The sequence below is a fragment of the Artemia franciscana genome, chromosome 4, assembly GCF_032884065.1.
Source record: "Artemia franciscana chromosome 4, ASM3288406v1, whole genome shotgun sequence".
NCBI classification, from domain to species: Eukaryota; Metazoa; Arthropoda; class Branchiopoda; order Anostraca; family Artemiidae; genus Artemia; species Artemia franciscana.
The window spans coordinates 39,138,192-39,157,427 of NC_088866.1; the positions used below are offsets into that span (position 1 = coordinate 39,138,192).

Consider the following 19,236-nt stretch of genomic DNA (forward strand, 5'->3'; position numbering starts at 1 on the left):
GACCTACTGTTATTTTCATCTGTTATTTTCATCACTTCCTTCGGTTTGCTTCATGTTCGTAGCATAAGATTAGAAGAAGAAAAGAAGATTAAGAATAAGCAAACTAAGAAAACTGTAAAAAGAAAATAGGGATAAATGATAAGGGAGGCCCAAATTAATTCAACCTACTTTTGACATTTTTTTTTTTTCGTTAACGTTGTACGTTCAAAAGAATATCCCCGAAAAACACAAGATAATACCAAAATGACAGCAAAATGTTGAACATTGAATGCTAACAAATATTTTAGAAGTCGATCAAACTAATACCCTGCTTTACCGTTGCTTGAATTAAAGATTGTTTTCCAATTCGCATCTTAACCTAAATTTCAGCTAGGCTCAAGTTACTGAAAGCAATAATAAGAATGAAAACGAGTTAAAAAGCTCACAAACGATAGGAGAAGACTGTTGAAAAAGCGAAACAAATCAGGATAATAATCTGAGAGCGAATATATTGCTACAGAAGAAACAAAGAAAAGCATTTGAATATTAAGAAATGTCTTCTACATTTCATCTTATAGCGTTCAAAGTGTGCTTTCCAGATCATTTGCCAATTGATCACTTAATCGCTCTGCAAAATAAAAAACTATTAGAAAATCCAAATAAAGCACATCTTAAATATTGAATTGTACAAACATAAATACAATGTCATCCTTAAGCTTTTCGAGCCTCTCCTGGTACGGCCATCCCAGAAAAGGTAAAAACCTCTACTAGATAACTCCATCATACCTCTGTGTACCTCTTGTGTCAGGCACGTACCTTAGAATCGTCCCCCGTCTTTGTTGCTGCACAAGGGATCTCTGTTGCTTCACTCTAGCCTTTGCAAAATCAATCCAGAAAGGTGTTAAATTTAGACGGTGACCCTTTAGAATAATACCATGATGGTATAGTTTGAGGTGTAATTACGACCTGTATCTTTAAAACTGTACCACCTGTGTCGCCAATTATGTGTAGTATTCTCCTTCGAGACAAATTTCGAATATTATCCCTACTACAGTCGAGAGCACAAACATATACCATTTGTAGCCTCTATCATGCTTGATAAGCATCATTGGAAGAACTTGCACACTGAGTTAAGCGTAGAATGAGTTTATCCGACAACGTTATGGAGCGTAGAATGAAGTCCCAAATAGATAATCCCAGAAAGGCGTTTTTTAAAAATCATTCAAGAAGTATTTCAACTTTCTGTCTTCTAGTCTTAATAATAGTCACCATACATGATATTTACTTACGCCACAGCAATCCCTGTCATTGAAAAAAAGAAAACAAAGGTATCCCAGCAGTCCCACAGAAGACTACTCTATCTAATCCTAAGTTATGTCAAAATGATTAAGAAGAAAACTTAATCAGATGCACTAGATGAATAATTTACATTCTTGCCTCATTCATAGCTACTCATCAATAAATTACTAGTCGAAAATACACTTGTAAAAACAGGCCCTATGGACTAGAGGACCACTAGAGGGTTCACTAGGACCTCTAGTGAACCACTAGAGGACTCGAATAATGTGTCAAATACACCCTTTGGTATGGGCACACCAATATATATGCGCATAGAATTGCTACCACCGATAATTTACAATTAAATTATTTGATTTTTCCTCTGTTGGGTGATTAAACATACATAGCAATTTAACAGGAATTTTCTTCACAACCGGTGCATTCTTTGCCCCATAAAAATTTAGCCTGACTTAATTATTTTGATAGTAATTATTCTATCTTTATTATTCTATCGTATATATTTAATTATTCTATCGTATATAATATAATGATTTATGTTTTATTGTGAGGTTTCTAAATTAAATAAAAGATTGAGATTTTCAATATTATCATAGACAGCACACTAGTACTGCCTGAATAAAGAACGATGTTGGCACATTTATTTTTATTTTTTTTTTGTCTTTGACCAGGGCACTCCGTATCGAAGGAGTTGTCGTAAAAACTTCGAAAAGGGCTCGTTCAATTGGAAATCATAAGGGCTAGTGTCCTTTTAAATAGTCAAAAGTAATTAGGGGGCAACTAGCACCCCTCTCACGCCGTTTACCCAAGCCAAATTAATCAAACACTTGGAAAACTAAGGGTTCTATCACTATATTACCTCTATGACTATCAACCTTGGTTCTACTGCCCTAGCAATGATATATGGACGTATAATAGATAGACATATCTATTAACAAATGAACTAACCTCCTTTTTATACAGTCCTAATAAGGGGGGGGATTAATGCAAGGTTTTCTTCTCACTCAATTGGACTATCTGTCTTGGCCTTTTCTACCAACAAAAAAAACACAAAAAAAAAACCAAAACAAACAAACACGCATCCGTGATCTGTCTTCTGGCAAAAATTGCAAAATTCCACATTTTTGTAGATAGGAGCTTGAAACTTCTACAATAGGGTTCTCTGATACGGTGAATCTGATTATGTGATTTTCGTTGAGATCGTATTACTTTTAGGGGGTGTTTCTCCCTATTTTCTAAAATAACGCAAATTTTCTCAGGCTTGGAACTTTTGTAACTTTTTGACTAAACTTGATGAAACCTGTATGTTTAAAATCAACATTAAAATGCGATTCTTTTGAAGTAAATATTGGTATCAAACTTTCGTTTTTTAGAGTTTCGGTTACTATTGAGCCGGGTCGCTCCTTACTACAGTTCGTTACCACGAACTGTTTGATTAGCCATGACTTGATGCCAACAACTATTCCATTTTAATTCAATATGTTCCAAAATGTTCCATTTCCCCAAACATATCCAACCAAAATTTTCACTTATCACTTATATCGTTTTTTCTTTTTACTTCCAAGTTTAATACAGTGATTAAATTATATCTATCCATTCAACAGAACATAGCAGGTTATACGTAAAAATAGTTAACTTTGCAAATGACAATTTGTAAATAGAAACCCTTTTCTTTAGACGAATTCCTTATAGATCTCAGCGCGTATTCTAGACTAAGATTGATTCTCATACCGAAAATGCAATTGTTACAAAAAGAGAAGGAATATATTCAATTATATGCACTTTATACCGAGGAGAAAAAGGCTAACAACATGCTCGGGTCTAAAACGCTGAAACTTGAAACAGAGTCTGAGGTTCTACATCCTGGGCTAGCTGTGCCAATCTTATTGATTTTACACATTTCTTGCATTTATCATGGTTGCAGCAGAAGCTGCAACGCAGTAAACAACAAACCACTACACAAAGTGGGCAAATTTTTAAAGCAAGTTTTTTTTTTAAAGAAATGCCCTGTGAAAAATGTTTTCTAATCAAAATACTTTTGGAAATTTATATTAAACTCAAGGACAATTGGCAGTTATGAAAGGAATTTTGGAGAACTCCAAAAAAAGAGCCTGATACCCTTAAAAAAATAACATCAAATTTGAAAGAATACACCATTGAAATCACCATTTCTGAAAAGTCTATACTTGAGATTTAAAGATATCACCTTGTACAACGAGTAAAAATCTTTGCATGAGCAGCACTAATGTGCATGTTTGTTTTTTTTTTCAGGATGATCGTGCCGAACTGGTAGTCGTATAATATCGAGACAGGGCTCATTTGCGCAGAACATATAATTTCTGCTGTCCCTTTAAAGTAAAAGAGCGATAAACATCAGAATGATCACGGAACAGCAATCTAACATTACGGCCTACAAAACATAGCTTTTACCCAAAGAGGGCCAGAATACAAAATGCAAAACCAAAGAAAGCCAGATTTGTTATGGTTTAAAACCCTTAACTTGTTTTTTAAAATTCCCCATTGTTGAATATCAAGGAAAATCACGCTTTAGAATGGGGATTTGGTTTTTGGTCTCTTCTAATTTTTTGTTTTTCCAGAGGTGATTGTACAGAATCAAAGGTCGTAGATAATCATGAAGGGGCTTATTTGAGGTAAAATTTAAGCCTATCTTACTTTTATTAACTACTGTTGAAATAGAAGACGACATATAATATTTCACAAACTCGAAAAATCGAATTTCTCCTCCTAGAAGGCTAAGACGACAAACTGAGCAGTGGTTCGATAAAATGGAAAAAAAAAGTAACGTAAACCTAGATTGACTGCATTAGAGGAAAGGAAATACAATGTTTTAATATTCAATATAGGAGTACAAAGGTCGAAATTAATGTTCTTCGACACTGATATGATCATTTAATATGGCTTTGACAAAAAAAAAACTGGCATTCAGCAGCCAAAACGTTTTCTGGTGTTACAAATCTATAGATTTCACCATTTAAAACACAGTGCTATCCAGAGCTGACATTCGTTACCAGTTTCGCAAAGTAGCTTACTTCAAATATTTGTATTCGGGGTATTGCTAAAGAACAAAATCAAAGTAGTTGGATTTTTACTAAAGCCCAAATTTTACTAAGTATTTATGACATGATAGTTACATTTTGATAGTTAAGTGCTATAGTTATGTACTTCAAGCCCCATCGCACAAATAAATTAATAAAACATTTCAAATATTTTTTCAATTAAATTTCACTTGGGTTCACGTTTTCATCTTTATTCGAACAATAATTTTGACGAAAATGGTAATGGGAATCTCAAAATCGACAAAAGAACCTAACAAAGCATGAGAATTGAAACAAGTGCGCCATCAAACATATTCTAAGGGTGGCTGGCATTTACCCCTCCCCCAAGAAAATACTCCCCCGCGGAAAACACGCCCCGCAGAAAATACTCCCAGCAGAAAATCTTCCTTCTCAAAACACTCCCTCCTCCTGCAGCTGCTTGGTCTCCAAAAACTTTCGACTTCTAAAACAGAACTTGAACTCTCAATTTTTGACCAAATGAGCCCCCTCCAAAGTTTGCAACCATGAGATGGAGATGTGAATGAGAAAGGGACAGTCTCACTCTTATACTGAATAAATTCTGCTCATTCTGCGGTTTAATGTTAATCTTTAATTTCATAATAACAGCGTAGACTAGAAATTTTCCCAGAACGTTTATGACGCGTTTTTTTAAGTTTTTTTTGTGCCTCCACCCCCTAACAAAAGTCCTGTTCATTGCCTTGGAGGTTATACATCAATTTATAGCTCCACCCTCCCTTCGTCTCTCCTTTGGAAATAATTCTGTATTTATCTTATGGCTCATTGAGAGCTAGGATATTTTGGCATTAAAATGCACCCTTTGAGGTATCTCCCTCCCTCCCAAACTACAAAACAATTAGAGAAACCTATTGTAGAAGTTTAAGTGCCTTTTTAAGTTTTTTAATTTGTCCATTGCTTACAGATAGTATATGTTATTAGAAAGCATACGAAAATTTTCACGGGGTATTTTTTCTGCAGGGGGGATTATCTGGGGAAATTTTCAGTTGGGAGTAAATTTTTGGGAATATTTTCCTTTCAATGAGCATGTGTTTCCAGGAGGGTAAACGCCTAGAACCATTCTGAGTAGCAGGAGTGACTCCTCAATGAAAAAACTGGCCCCTTATAGGATCCCATTTTTGGGAGGCCCTTGCCTCCAAGAAATATTTTTCTTGGGTAAATTATGTTCCTTTTGGCCCAAGAACATAGGCTGCGAGTACCAAACTGATTATGGACAGAAGGTTTTTTATCCGATTTCCTAGTCCCCTAGCAGAGTTTTCAGACACCCAGTTTCAAAATCGAATGAGCCCATACCAAATTTGTGAAACCACACCACTCCACACAAAATGACGACAGAATATTACAAATAAAGGATGCATTGAACGGACGTGACTCTCTGTAAGGCAGTATTAGAGCATATCTTTCTATGGAAAATTTTAAAGGAGTAAAATTGGAAATTTCTGTTAAAGCAGAACAAGGGAGACGAAGGAGTGAATTTGTGCAGGGACTATAGAAACCACACATTGGCGGAATATAAGGATATTCTTTTTTTCGTTCCTAAAAAGGAATTTTAGTTCTATGAACAAGGGAGACATAACAGATTTAACCAACCCTCATTAAAGATAACTCTTGGGGAATCTTTTTGGATTTTCTCTAACCTACCCGACAATTCCTTACACCGTAAACCTACTGCATGTGAAGCAAACGCAATAATTGCTGGGCTTTGGAACAAAGTAAATAGATGCTGTATAAAATTCAACTGCAAGTATGTTAATATTCCCTCCAGCCCCTTCCCCCTCCTACCATTCTTTCTCCCTCGCTTGGCCATCTTCTGCATATAAAGAAAACCTTGGGGCACTTAAAGATAGTAAAATCAGGTGCCAAGCACAAAAAAAAAGATTAGAAATGAATCTTTGAGCTCCCCTTCGCCCGGTTCCAAAAGCTCAATTTTCCCTCTCTCGAAGTATTTCAGCTTAGACAACTTGATGAGTTAATTTATCTTTTTTAAGTTAAGTTAATTTATTTAACTTATTTATATTTTTTATCTTTTATTACTATCTTTTTATATTAATTTATTCTTAGTACAAAAAAAAAACCAAACTTCACAAAGTAAAGATTGAGAATTGTTAAAACAGGCCTTCTTTGAAATAATCATTACCACGGTCGAAGTTTCTTCAAACAACCCTTCTAGATACAACAGGTCAAAAAGCAAGAAAAGTTAAATTCAGGGACACAAAAAAAAATAAAAAGAAGAAGTTTTCTCTAGAAGCTTTAATCGCTCAAAAAATATTGTACCCGCTTCCTCTTAAAAACAAATTCCCAAATATCTTTGAATAGCTAGGCAATGATTTTCCATATTTACACATATTTTTTTTTACATAAAAATTTTGACGCTACAAAACCCCTGTTTACTTGAGATAAAGAATAAAGAATAAAAGATGGGAAACTAATTATTATCTTTCAGTTTCTAATCATGTCAGTAAAGTCTTTGTGTCTAATCATCTCAATCGCAATCGCTGCCTTATCAGGTAAATATAAAAATAGCAAATTCAGTGTGCCAAATAGAGTTTCGAAATTATTAGCAGTACTAAACAAAAATAAAAGCGAAAGGACAATTTCTGTTCCTCTTTAAGGCTTATTCCTCTGACAGATCAGATTCTTGAAACAAGATTCAGCTTTGAGAGAGTCAGTTATTAAGATTCATTTTTGAGATAAGATATCAGTGGGACAATGATGTTTACAAGACCACGTTTTTTTTTTTAATTGCAAACTGTGGAAGAACAAAATTCTTAAAACCGAAATATATATATATAGTTCACCGCCAGGCCCCGGCACTCTATATATGGTATATATAGCAGGCTTCTATATATGGATTCTCATTGTCGCTTCTCTTCTAACCGCAATTATTTGATTATCCAAGCAAGTCCGACTTCTACCCCGATTTCTAATAAGCTTCAAACTTTTGATTTTCTTTTTTAAGGTTTTTGAATTTGTTGTAATCCTATGTCACATACAAATATTTTAGCAATTGCCAGTTTTTTGTTCTTTAAGCAATTTCATGTCTTTCCATACTGTTGTCTTATCAAAGATAATATTGTATAATTCAAGCAAGTCCGATTTCTAAAAGCGATTTCTACTCCCTTGTCAAAATATATACAAATATTTTTGCAATTACCAGTTTTTTGCTCTTTAAGCAATTTAATGTAAACTTCTCCATACATGAAAATCTTCAATTTTTCCACATAAATGTGACAAACGTGACAATGTTATTGCTGTACTGATGCAATCTAGATCGTTTTTTGGGTCAGAATATCCAAGGATACCAATTTTAACATAAAATGGGAAATAATGTGTCTTTTCAAAGATAATTGATTATTGAAACAAGTCCTATTTCTAAACCCGATTGTATACTAGGCTCCAAACTTTTGGCTCTCTTTTTTAAGGTTTTTTGAATTGTTGTAATTCCTTGTTAAAATAAGTGCAAATATTTTTGCAATTGCCAGTTTTTTGCTCTTTAAGGAATGTAAGGTCTTTTCATACTGAAGTGTTTTCAAAAATATTTCAAACTTTTGGTTTTCTTTTGTAAGGTTTTTGAATTGTTGTAATCCCTTGTTAAATTATATACAAATATTTTCACAATTACCAGTTTTTTGCTTTTTACGTAATTTAATGTCTTTTCATACTGAGTCTATTCAAAGATATTTGGTTATTACAGAAAGTCCGATTTATGACAATGATTTCTACTAAGCTTCAAACTTTTGGTTTACTTTTTTCTAACCGCGTGTGTCTGCTCTTCATTTTCATTTTGACTCGCTCAGAATCTTGGTGTCACTTGTCTTCTAACCGAGTGTGTCTTTACTCTTTATTTTCATTTTTGACTCGCTCAGATTCTCGGTGTCGTTGTCTTTCGTTGTCTAACCCTGTTTGTCTTTCGACTGAGAGACAAAAATGGAGAGAGAGGGAGAGAGAGGGAGAGAGAGAGAGAGAGAGAGAGAGAGAGAGAGAGAGAGAGAGAGAGAGAGAGAGAGAGAGAGAGAGAGGAGAGAGAGAGATAGAGAGAGAGAGAGGGGGGGAGAGAGAGAGAGAGAGGGATAGAGAGAGAGAAAGAAAAATAGAGAGAGAGAGAGAGAGAGAGAGAGAGAGAGAGAGAGAGAGAGAGAGAGAGAGAGAGAGCAATTTCACTGAATCAAAGTTTATAGTCTGTATCAAAGAATTCTATCTGGAGTTGTTCCACCAAGCTTTTTTTAACCATATTTCTATTTTTGAGTGGAAAGCTATGTTCTGGAAGGTAAACACGAATTTTTTTTCAGACAAAAAACATTATTAAGCTTAATATTAAGCTTAAAATTTTAATTTTTGTTTATTAATTTTGCGGTTCAACATGGCAACACGTGACACTGCTCCGAATGTGATACAACAAACAAAGAAAATCATAGAAAATCGTTTTTTCAAGCATGTATAGACGTAAGGTGGTCCAGGAGTCATAAAATATTTTTACTTTTTTTCCATGGTTCTTCAAAGCTTTTATTCACGATCTAAGTCCAGGAAAAATTTCCTACTAAACCCACATAACCAAAACGCCAATTTAGCATTGCCTCATACAATATTTAGAGGGAACTCAAAAATAGGCCATTCTGGATGTAAATCATATTTCTTAGAAGCTAGGCTAATTATGCACCAATTAAACTATTTTAATTTCACAGATGCGGCAATTGCTAATTCAAGAGCAGACAGCTCCTTAGCAGACAAAAAGCAGAAAGCCACCTGTCCAGACGGATACACCCAAGCCTGTTTTCAGGACGGATGCTACTGCTACGCCATCAAAGAACCGGTTTATTGGGCAAGGGCAATTTCAAGATGTAGACAAGATGGTACAGACATTGTTTCCATTCACTCGGCTGAAGAGCATCAATTTTTGAATGAGTTCATTCCAGGTGATGCATGGCTTGGAGTCTTATTCAAAGATACACACTGGGCAGATGGTACACTTGTTGACTATAATACTTGGAGCTGGTATGAAAACGAACGTTATTATCGTCACTATTTAGATGTTGAGACAGGTTACTGGTATCTATCATCTACTTTGAGTGACGAAAAATACGTTGTCTGTAAGGTGCCTGCAGTCAATGCAAACTGAAACCACATTCTTTCTCATACATAGAAAAATAGTTGTTTTGCATACTAACTGTTAAAATGTGACTATGAAAATAAAACGGGAGATAATGTTATAAAGAAGTCTTCATTGTTATAAATTAGGCCTATGCCTATCTATATTTTGGCAACTCTTAGCTCACATAACAGATTAGAGAGCTATAGAAGTCCTAGTACCTTCTAAGTAGCTACGTTAAAAATTCTTAGTGAACCAACTTTGATATGTAACTCCGATAACTTTTATTGATACCCAGCTTCTTTGAGTTTCTTAAAAGGGAAAGTCAGTTGTTAGACACTAATTTTTATCTTTAGATCTAATGATTAGGTAATCTACCATGATATGTCAATTTAATGATAGGTCATCTACCAGAAGTTCCTACTGAAGTTCAGAATTATGGGGAGAGTTAAAACCTTTTTTGGCGCATTTTGAAAGGGAAAATAGTTTAGTGGAATATCCTGAAAAATGCCACTTGTGCAGTTGGCTCAAAAGCCAATATAAGAAAGAATCCCTTCTAGTGTAGGTTTGTTTTACTGTAGCATACGACCCATCATTAGGGATATATAGCCTGGTATCGTTCCCGGGGAATACACTCTGTTAGAATTGTGTTGATTTTCTTCTTTTTTAATTTTTATAAATATTGGCTTATGTAGAAAATTGTTGCTATTTCTGTCCTATATTAACTCTTTGTTTTAGCATGTTAGTTTTTATGTATATATATGGTAATAAGAATAAGTTTTTCCTCATCGCCAGGTAGTCTGATATTTCGTTTCGTGCTTCTTTTTTTTTTACTGTATCGCGTCGCCTCTTTTGTACCCGACAATTACCATACGAGGTGCATTATGATACGTATTGTTATTTAACATTTGCAACTTATGAAAAATGCAAATAAATTTCTTTTTTTTAGTAAATCATTCATGCCTATATTACGACTAGAATATTTCAATAAAAAATATTTGGACATTAACACAACCTTTCTGAAGTTAGTTTCTATGATTTGCAATGTTTTTTTTTATTTACTCAAAGCGATTATTTCTTGTATTATCCCCAGTTTCCCGTGTATAATATATTGCACACATGAATTTCAAATTTGCTCACAAATCAGGTTAGCTGTAATTTACGTTTCGTAACCATAAGGAGGCATAATTCCAACAAGCGAAGAAAGTTCGCAAACAATTTTCTGCCATTCCCTGCATGTAAAATACTTAGATTTCGAAAAATTAGATTTCGTGGATTTCGAAAAAGCCTTCGATTCAATACACCGAGATTCGCTGTGGAATATCCTCCGATATTACGGCATTCCAGAAAAACTTGTATCCTTGATCATTGCCCTATATGAAAACACCGAGTGCTGCGTTCGGACCCACCAAGGAAATAAAAGGTATTTCCATATCATGTCCGGTGTCAAACAGGGGTGTGTCCTCTCCCCCTTGCTTTTTGTCCTTGTAATCGATTATGTGCTCCGAGACTGCACGGGGTTTGGTATCCAAATCTGCGACAACAAACGACTAGCAGATCTTGATTTCGCCGACGACATCACCCTGATGGAAGCAAACAAGGAAAGGCTCCAGGATCTTCTCGAAGTAATCCGAGAGAAAGCGAGTCTTTTGGGACTAAAGATCAACTCGGACAAAACAAAAAGCATGGCAACGAGCGACTCACCACTGGGCTTAAAGTGCGGGGACAATACAGTAGAGCAGGTAGTGGATTTTAGATACCTTGGAAGTACAGTCGAACGAACTGGATCCAGCGAAAAGGAGGTGCAGTCTAGGATTGGACAAGCCAGTGGAGCTTTTAATCGACTAAAGCCAGTGTGGCGATCGAAAAAGTACTCCCTGAAACTGAAAATGAGGCTGTTCAACAGTAACGTCATCTCCGCCCTCCTTTATAGCTGTGAATGTTGGAAACTAAACCAACACCAAGAAAAGAGGATTCTTGCCTTCGAGAACAACTGTCTTCGCAGAATACTGAACATTAACTGGAGAGACCACATAACCAACCAGACTGTTCGGTCTATCTCGCGCCAGCCCCTGGTAACAGATGTCATACGCCATCGAAGATGGCGCTACCTGGGGCATGTTATCCGTATGGCGGGAGATAGACTCCCCAGAACTGTACTGGAGTGGCAACCAGAGGGAACCCGAAGAAGAGGGAAGCCGAAGAATACACTTCGTCGTACGTACCAGCGGGACCTAAAACACATCAATGCGATAGTCCAACCCCAGTGGGAAGACGTCTGGGCAGCAGCACATATGAGGGACGACTGGCGGCTCTTTTTGGATGCCCTGGGTGCCTCTGGCGGCACAGGAGGAACTAAGGTCTAAGGTAAGGCAGAGGGATAGGCATTTCCCATAAGAGGATTTAAAAAATATTTTTAAAAAGGTACATGCCAATCTTAGTTTTGATCCATTCTAAGGCACTTTATTCGCCATCTACCATGTACTAGGTCGGATAGTGTTAATTAAATATTATTATTTTTCTCTAATTGCGCGTACCGTTAGAGTATACTATCTAATTGTGCCTCCGAGGTATATTTGAAAATGTTATTTTCGAGAACATCTTTGTAATTTTGTAACACTTTTAGCAGAATATCTACTAACTTCATTTTGGGAAGATTCTGGCACGAAAAACCAATATCTGTACATGCACCCATTATGTTGCTTTGCTTTAATTTGATTATATGTTTAATGTATACATCTTGAATCGCGATTACATGAATAAAACTGGATTTTAAATTGACCCGGAAGCCAAAACTCATTTCGATATCTTGGCGAGTTTTAGCATTCATTCCGAATAATTAAGCAGAGTTGCCATCCTTAGCGATTTATCACTATTTCAAGTGATTTGTATATTGCCTAAACAAATATCACTAAATTAGCACATAAATCGCTGACTCATTGAAGAAAATCACTAAATCAAAAAATCACTAGAATCTATACATTTTTCTTCACAGGGTGGCAAACCTGCAACCAAAGCCTGACTGCCGAAAAGGGAAATTCTGGTCTTTTGACAGAGAATTCAGATATTTTAAAAAATGACGACCAAAGATAGACCTACTGTTGCGTTCATCACTCCCTGGTTGCTACTTCAGTTTGCTTCATGTTCGTAGCATAAGATTAGGAAAAGAAAAGAGGATTAAGAATAAGCGGACTTAGAAAACTGTAAAAATAAAATAGGGTTAAATGAAAAGGAAAACCCAAATTGATTGAACCTATTTTTGACATTTTTCTACGTTAACTTTGTAAATTCAAAAAAAAAAAATTCCCGAAAAAGAAAAATTAATACCAAAATGACAACAAAAAGTTGAACATTGAATGCTAAAAAACATTTTAGAAGTCGATCAAACTAATACCCTGCTTTACCGTTGCTTGAATTAAAGATTGTTTTCTAATTCGCATCTTAACCTAAATTTCAACTAGGCCAAGTTACTGAGAGCTATAACAAGAATGAAAACGAGTTAAAAAGCTCACAAAAGATAGGAGAAGACTGTTGAAAAAACGAAACAAATCAGTGTAATAATCTGAGAGCAAATATATTACTAAAGAAGAAATAAAGAACAGCATTTAAATATTAAGAAATATCTTCTGCATTTCATCTTATAGCGTTCAAAGTGTGCTTTCCAGATCATTTGCCAATTGATCACTTAATCGCTCTGCAAAATAAAAAACTATTAGAAAATCCAAATAAAGCACATCATAAAATATTGAATTGTACAAACATACATACAATGTCATCCTTAAGCTTTTCAAACCTCTCCTGGTACGGCCATCACAGAAAAGGTAGAAAACCTCTACTAGATAACTCCATCATACCTTTGTGTAACTCTTGTGTACCTCTTCTGCACGTACCTTAGAATCGTCCCCCGTTTTTCGCAGTTGCACAAAGGATCTCTGTAGCTTCGCTCTAGCCCTTGCAAAACCAATCCAATGAGGAATTAAATTTAGACGGTGATCCTTTAAAATAGTGCCATGATGATACAGTTTGAGGTGGAACCACGAACTGTACCTTTAAAACTGTAACACTGTAAGTGTAAACTGTAACTGTGTCACCAAGCATGTGTAGTATTCTCCTTCTGGGCAAATTTCGAATATTATCCCTGCTACACTTGAAGATACAAAAATATATCATTTGTAACCTCTATAATACCTGATACCCATCATCGGAAGAACTTGCACACTGAGTTAAGCGTAGGATGAGTTCATCCGATAACGTTATGGAGCGTAGAACGAAGTCCCAAATAGGTAATCCCAGAAAGAAGTTTTTTTTTAAACTTCTTCAAGAAGTATTTCAATTTTCTTTCTTCTAGTCTTAATGTTGGTCACCATACATGATATTTACTTACGGCATAGTAATCCCTGTTATAAAAAAAGAAAACAAAGTCCCACTGAAGACTGCTCTATCTAATCCTAAGCTATGTCAAAATGAATAAGAATGAAATTTAATCAGGTGTACTAGATGAATAATTTATATGATTACCTCATTCATAGCCACTCATCAGTAAATTACCAGTAAAAAATACACTTGTAAGAACAGGCTATGTGGGCAAAGAACCACTAGAGGACTCGTAAGATCATGATGGCCTATTTTCAGAATAATATGTCAAATACACCCTTTGGTATGGGCACACCAATGCATATGCACATAGAATTGCCACCACCGATAGTTTAAAATCAAATTATTTGACTTTTCCTCTGTTGGGTGATTAAAAATGTATGGACATTTTTCAAGAATCTTTTTCACAACCGGTGCATTCTCTGCCCCATTAAAATTTAACCTTTCTAAATTATTTTGATAGTAATTATTCTATCTTCGTATATAATGCAATGATTTATGTTTTATTGTGAGGTTTCTAAATTAACTAATAGATTAAGATTTTCAATATTATCATAGACAGCACAGTAGTGCTGTCTATGAGATATGTTTATATATGTTGATATATGGTGGTATATATGTCCAACATATGTGGATATATATGTCCAACATATGTGGATATATATGTCCAACATATGTGGATATATGTTGATATATGGTGGTATATATGTTGGATATATGTCCAACATATGTGGATATATATGTCCAACATATGTGGATATATGTTGGTATATGTTGATATATGTACTCAGGCAGCACAGTAGTGCTGCCTGAATACAGAACGATGTTGGCACAATCTTTTTTTTTTTGGTCTTAGACCAGGGCACTTCGTATCGAAGGACCACAATTTCCCAAACATATCCAACCAAAACTTTGAGACAGCCATTTCATTCAACGTAGTCGAAAGGTCCGGAAATTATGTTTTGAGGACGAAAACTCCCCCACAGCCCTCAGGTCAAGGATTATAAGTTATACCCTGGAGACATGTAAGGTTTATTATAGAAAGGGTGATCGTATAAACTTACAAGGGGGCTCATTGGATTAGTAATCAGAGGTTTTAGTGCTCTTTTTAAGATTCAGAGTGATTGAAGGGCAGCTACCCATCCCCCCCCCCCACAAACACAAGTCGTAATGTCCCAAAATGCATCCAATAGAAATTTTAGGATATTAATTTATTCAAAATAGTCCAAAAAGCATATAAAAAGGCTTTTGGAGTTGAAAAAACCCTTTAGAGCCTGGGGGCAAGGGTTGTAAGTTATGCCCTGGGTGTATTTAAGGTTTTTATGGATGGGATGGTTGTAAAAACTTCAGAAGAATCTCTTTTGGTTGGAAATTGGAAGTTATATTTCCCTTTTAAGAGTCAAAAGTAAAGGAGGGCAATTAGTCCCCCCCCCGATTACTCTTCTTTTCACCAAACACAACTGACTGATATTAAGGCGAAACTTTCGGGGAATGTTTAGGGGGATATTAAGCTAAACAAAAACAGACTGTACAAGCAGGTTGTCAATAGAGCATTTGAGCGGTATCCCAGGAATGGTCTAGGGTATTAAGTTGAAACATTCACGGAATAAAAGAGGAAGGTGAAAATGCAAAATATTGATACTACTACAGCTACTGCCACTGCTAGTACTACTACAGCTCCTACAACTACTACTACAACTGCTACTACTGCTATGACTGCTACAACTACCACTACGGCGACTGCTACTAGTACTACTGAAGCTAAGGACATCACAATGAAACATGCTGGTAATGTTGAAGAGAAAAGTAAGCAAAATTGAAACAAGCTTTGTGGATGCAAGTTAATAAAAAGCAAGTCAAACGATACTATGAGTACGGATTTTCAAAAAGCCGTATCTTATTAAAAATTATTGAAAGCTTTTCTCCAATCTATAAATAGCAAGCCAAACTACGAATTCTTATAGACAAAAAAAACAACAGATTTAAAATATCCTTTTTATTTCAAATGAAAAAGACTGAAAACTAGTTTAATGCTTTTTCTACCAAACAAGTTTTTCAAAGAAAAGTAAAGAGCTACATTAAACGAAAAATGAGCAGAGTAAAGTCGAATAGTTTTTTAAGCGTAATACTACTACAGATAAACCATCAATAAATGAGTAAAGCCCAAAACGAACCGAAATTACAATATAAAACCGATTCAAACTCAAAAAGAGCAGAAACTACTATGAGTACAGCTAAAGCCCCCATGCCTTCTGAAGGCCAGAACACAATTTGCACTTTACTTAAAATAAAATACATTTAAATGTTCTCACTTTTTACTTTAATAAATCCAAAATTAATAAGAATTTAAGGAATAAATATCAGTATATGTATATTAAACTGTCAATCCGCATTCATTTGTTGCGTTTTGTTTTTTCATTGATTTTGGTGATGATAGTATCTCTGTTTGGATATTATGATAAATAGAAACATTCAGCTCAAATTTTGGATTGTTTTCAGTAAACTGCAAAACTTGTGGTAGTTTTATGCTTGGAAAATTATTTGAATTTTATTTCTGGCCATCTTTTGTTTAATGAAGATTTGTTAAAAAACGTTTTTTCGAATCCAAGTTTTTTTTTTTACCTTGTAAGCAGGTTAGAAATAGCAGTTTAATTTTTTAAAGGGGTTAAAGGAGAAAACTGTGTCATTTTAATGGATCTAGAGGCTAAAGTGCAGAGTGGCATGTAAATGTTTTTCCTTTTCTTTATTCGTCATGCTCCACGATTTTGAAGCAAAATTAAAGAGAGTGGCGAATGGGAAGCGATTAATTAACCTATACAACAATCTCACACCTAAACTAGGTATTCCGCTCATTCTGTTCAATATGATTATCTTAGTAAGTCCAGAAATCTCAAACATATGCGTCATATATTTAATATATGTTATAAATATATATCATTATAAATGTTAATATAGCATTATAAATATATTAGTCATTATAAATATATATCATATAGTCCCATGCTACTGTTACTTTCGGACAGATGTGGAGTTTTTAAAGAACTTGAAACTTTTAAGAATGTGTAATAAGTATAACTAATTGAATATAAACTATTATTAATTAATTAAAAGAAAATATTCCTTTTCAAAAAATTGATTTTCATGCTCTGCATAAAGTCCTTGTGCTGGCATTTGCTACTTTAGTCAATAAAGCTTCTTACCTTACGATAAGCTATTATTATTAACTCTACTATTATTATTATTATTAAGACCGGCTAGCAAGATGACCAGTAGATTTAAACCCACTGGAAACCTACATTCCATCAGATATATTATCCCTTATGTTTTTAACAAGTATAATTTGAGAGAAAAATTTCATTTTACATATCTATGATTTATTTACAACCTCGATTTTAAAATTATAACAGATAAAAAATAAAAAACCTCAATGTCTAGAATTAATCGGGCTATTTTTTTTTATTTTTCTTGGTATTATTTTTATTTACTGATTTGATTGAATTTACTATTTATTTAATATGTATTTTTTTATTTATTCTGTTTTTCTTTTGCTTCTAGTAATAGAGTTCTCGAATCCATTCATACGTTTATTCCCAGTCCTAGAAGCTATTTTATTCTCTGTTGGGTTAACTTATATTAACGAGGAATAATTATTTATCGATCAATTTTTTTTTTACATATTCTACCAATTAAAGCACAAACATGTATAGATGGCGTTTTAGATAATTAAATAAAAGAAACAAGTTTTTTTTGCTGAAAGTAAGGAGCGGCACTAAAACTTAAAACGAACAGAAATTACTTCATGTATATAAGCGGCTGCTCCCTCCTCAATGCCTCGCTCTTTACGCTAAAGTTTGACTCTTTCTCTAAACTCTGCTTTTTAAAACAGTAAAAAACTTTAGCGTAAAGAGCAGGGTGTTGATGAAGAAGCAGCCCCTTTCATATACGAAGTAATTTCTGTTGTCGCTGTAATGTCGCTCCTTAATTTCAGCTAAAAAAAAACTTTTTTTATTTAATTTCTGGACGTTTTTGAATTAATGCATGTTTTGATCTTGGCTCTCCTCACATAAATAATTCAAACAGAATTTTCATATTAATTAATTGCAATTAATCGGAATATTTTGAGAAAAAAGAAGCGAAGGAGGAGGCCTAGTTGCCCTCCAAGTTTTTGATTACTTAAAAAAGCAACTAGAACTTTTAATTTTTTACAAACTTTTCATTGGTAAAAATTATACTTAACTTACGAATTAACTTACGTAACGAACTTCTATAATCGTATATTTTTATTGTATATATGAGGGGGTTCAACCCTCGTCGATACCTCCCTCTTTACACTAAAGCTTAGATTGTGTCCCAATTCCTTAAGGATGACCTCTGAATCACAAAGGCCGTAGAATAAACAGTTGAAATTGCTAAAAATACTTTAGCGGAAATAGTGAGGTATAACGAGGAGGTAAACCCCTCATATGCGTAATAATTTTTGTTCGTTTTAAGTTTTAATGCTGCTCCTTATTTTCGGTAGAAAAAAAATTTTCATATTTATTTTTTCATTGTTTTTTCAAATAAAGCTAGAAAATCCTGCGCCCCCTTCATTGAAATTCTCTTTTACCATGAGAAGTCTCTCCGTGGAGATATCCTCCCACGTAATCCCACCCCCTAAACTCTCCCCCCTAAACCAAAAAAATCCCCCTGAAAACGTCTGTACACTTCCCAGTAACCATTACTATATGTAAACACAGGTCAAAGTTTTCAACTTGCAGCCCCTCCCACGGGGACTGCGGGGGAGTGAGTCGTCCCTAAAGACATAGTTATTAGGTTTTTCGACTATGGTGAATAAAATGGCTATCTCAGAATTTTGATCTGGTGACTTTGGGGAAAAATGAGCGTGGGAGGGGGCCAAGGTTCCCTCCAATTTTTTGGTAACTTAAAATGGGCACTAGAACTTTTAATTTCCGTTAGAATGAGCCCTCTCGCAAGATTCTAGGACCACTCAGTCGATACGATCACCACTGGGGAAAAAACCAAAAAAAAAAAAACAAAAAAACAAGAAAACAAATAAACACGCATCCGTGATCTGTCTTCAGGCAAAAAATGCGAAATTCCACATTTTTGTAGATGGGAGCTTGAAACTTCTACAATAAGGTTCTCTGATACGCTGAATTTTAGAGGGTGTTTCCCTATTTTCTAAACAGAGGCAAATTTTCTCAGGCTCGTAGCTTTTGATGGGTAGAACTGATCTTGATGAAACTTGTATATTTAAAATCAGCATTAAAATGCGATTCTTTCGATGTAACTATTGGTATCAAAATTCCATTTTTAGAGTTCCGGTTACTATTGAGCCGGGTCGCTCCTTACTACAGTTCGTCACCACGAACTGTTTGATAACGGAAGGGTCTACAGTTTTATGATCTT

General features: G+C 34.8%; 2 protein-coding genes and 1 long non-coding RNA gene across 4 annotated transcripts in view; 2 read left to right on the plus strand and 1 right to left on the minus strand.

Annotated features, from left to right (window-relative positions):
• LOC136026412 (uncharacterized) overlaps positions 1-19,236 on the plus strand; it is a 411,673-nt gene that overhangs the window by 291,590 nt on the left and 100,847 nt on the right. The gene's annotated exons all lie outside the window — the stretch shown is intronic.
• LOC136026405 (snaclec mucrocetin subunit beta-like) lies at positions 6,793-9,581 on the plus strand. The gene is made up of 2 exons (XM_065702969.1): positions 6,793-6,874; positions 9,050-9,581. The coding sequence occupies exons 1-2, from the start codon at positions 6,820-6,822 to the stop codon at positions 9,481-9,483; spliced, it is 489 nt and encodes a 162-aa protein (XP_065559041.1). The 5' UTR covers positions 6,793-6,819; the 3' UTR covers positions 9,484-9,581.
• The window catches only part of LOC136026406 (guanine nucleotide-binding protein-like 3 homolog), a 72,162-nt gene continuing 65,937 nt past the window's right edge, over positions 13,012-19,236 (minus strand). For both annotated transcript variants that reach the window (XM_065702971.1, XM_065702970.1), the window contains one exon: positions 13,012-13,147. In XM_065702971.1, the coding sequence (XP_065559043.1) occupies positions 13,139-13,147 (9 nt within the window). In that variant the 3' untranslated portion in view covers positions 13,012-13,138. The remainder of the gene's footprint in view (positions 13,148-19,236) is intronic.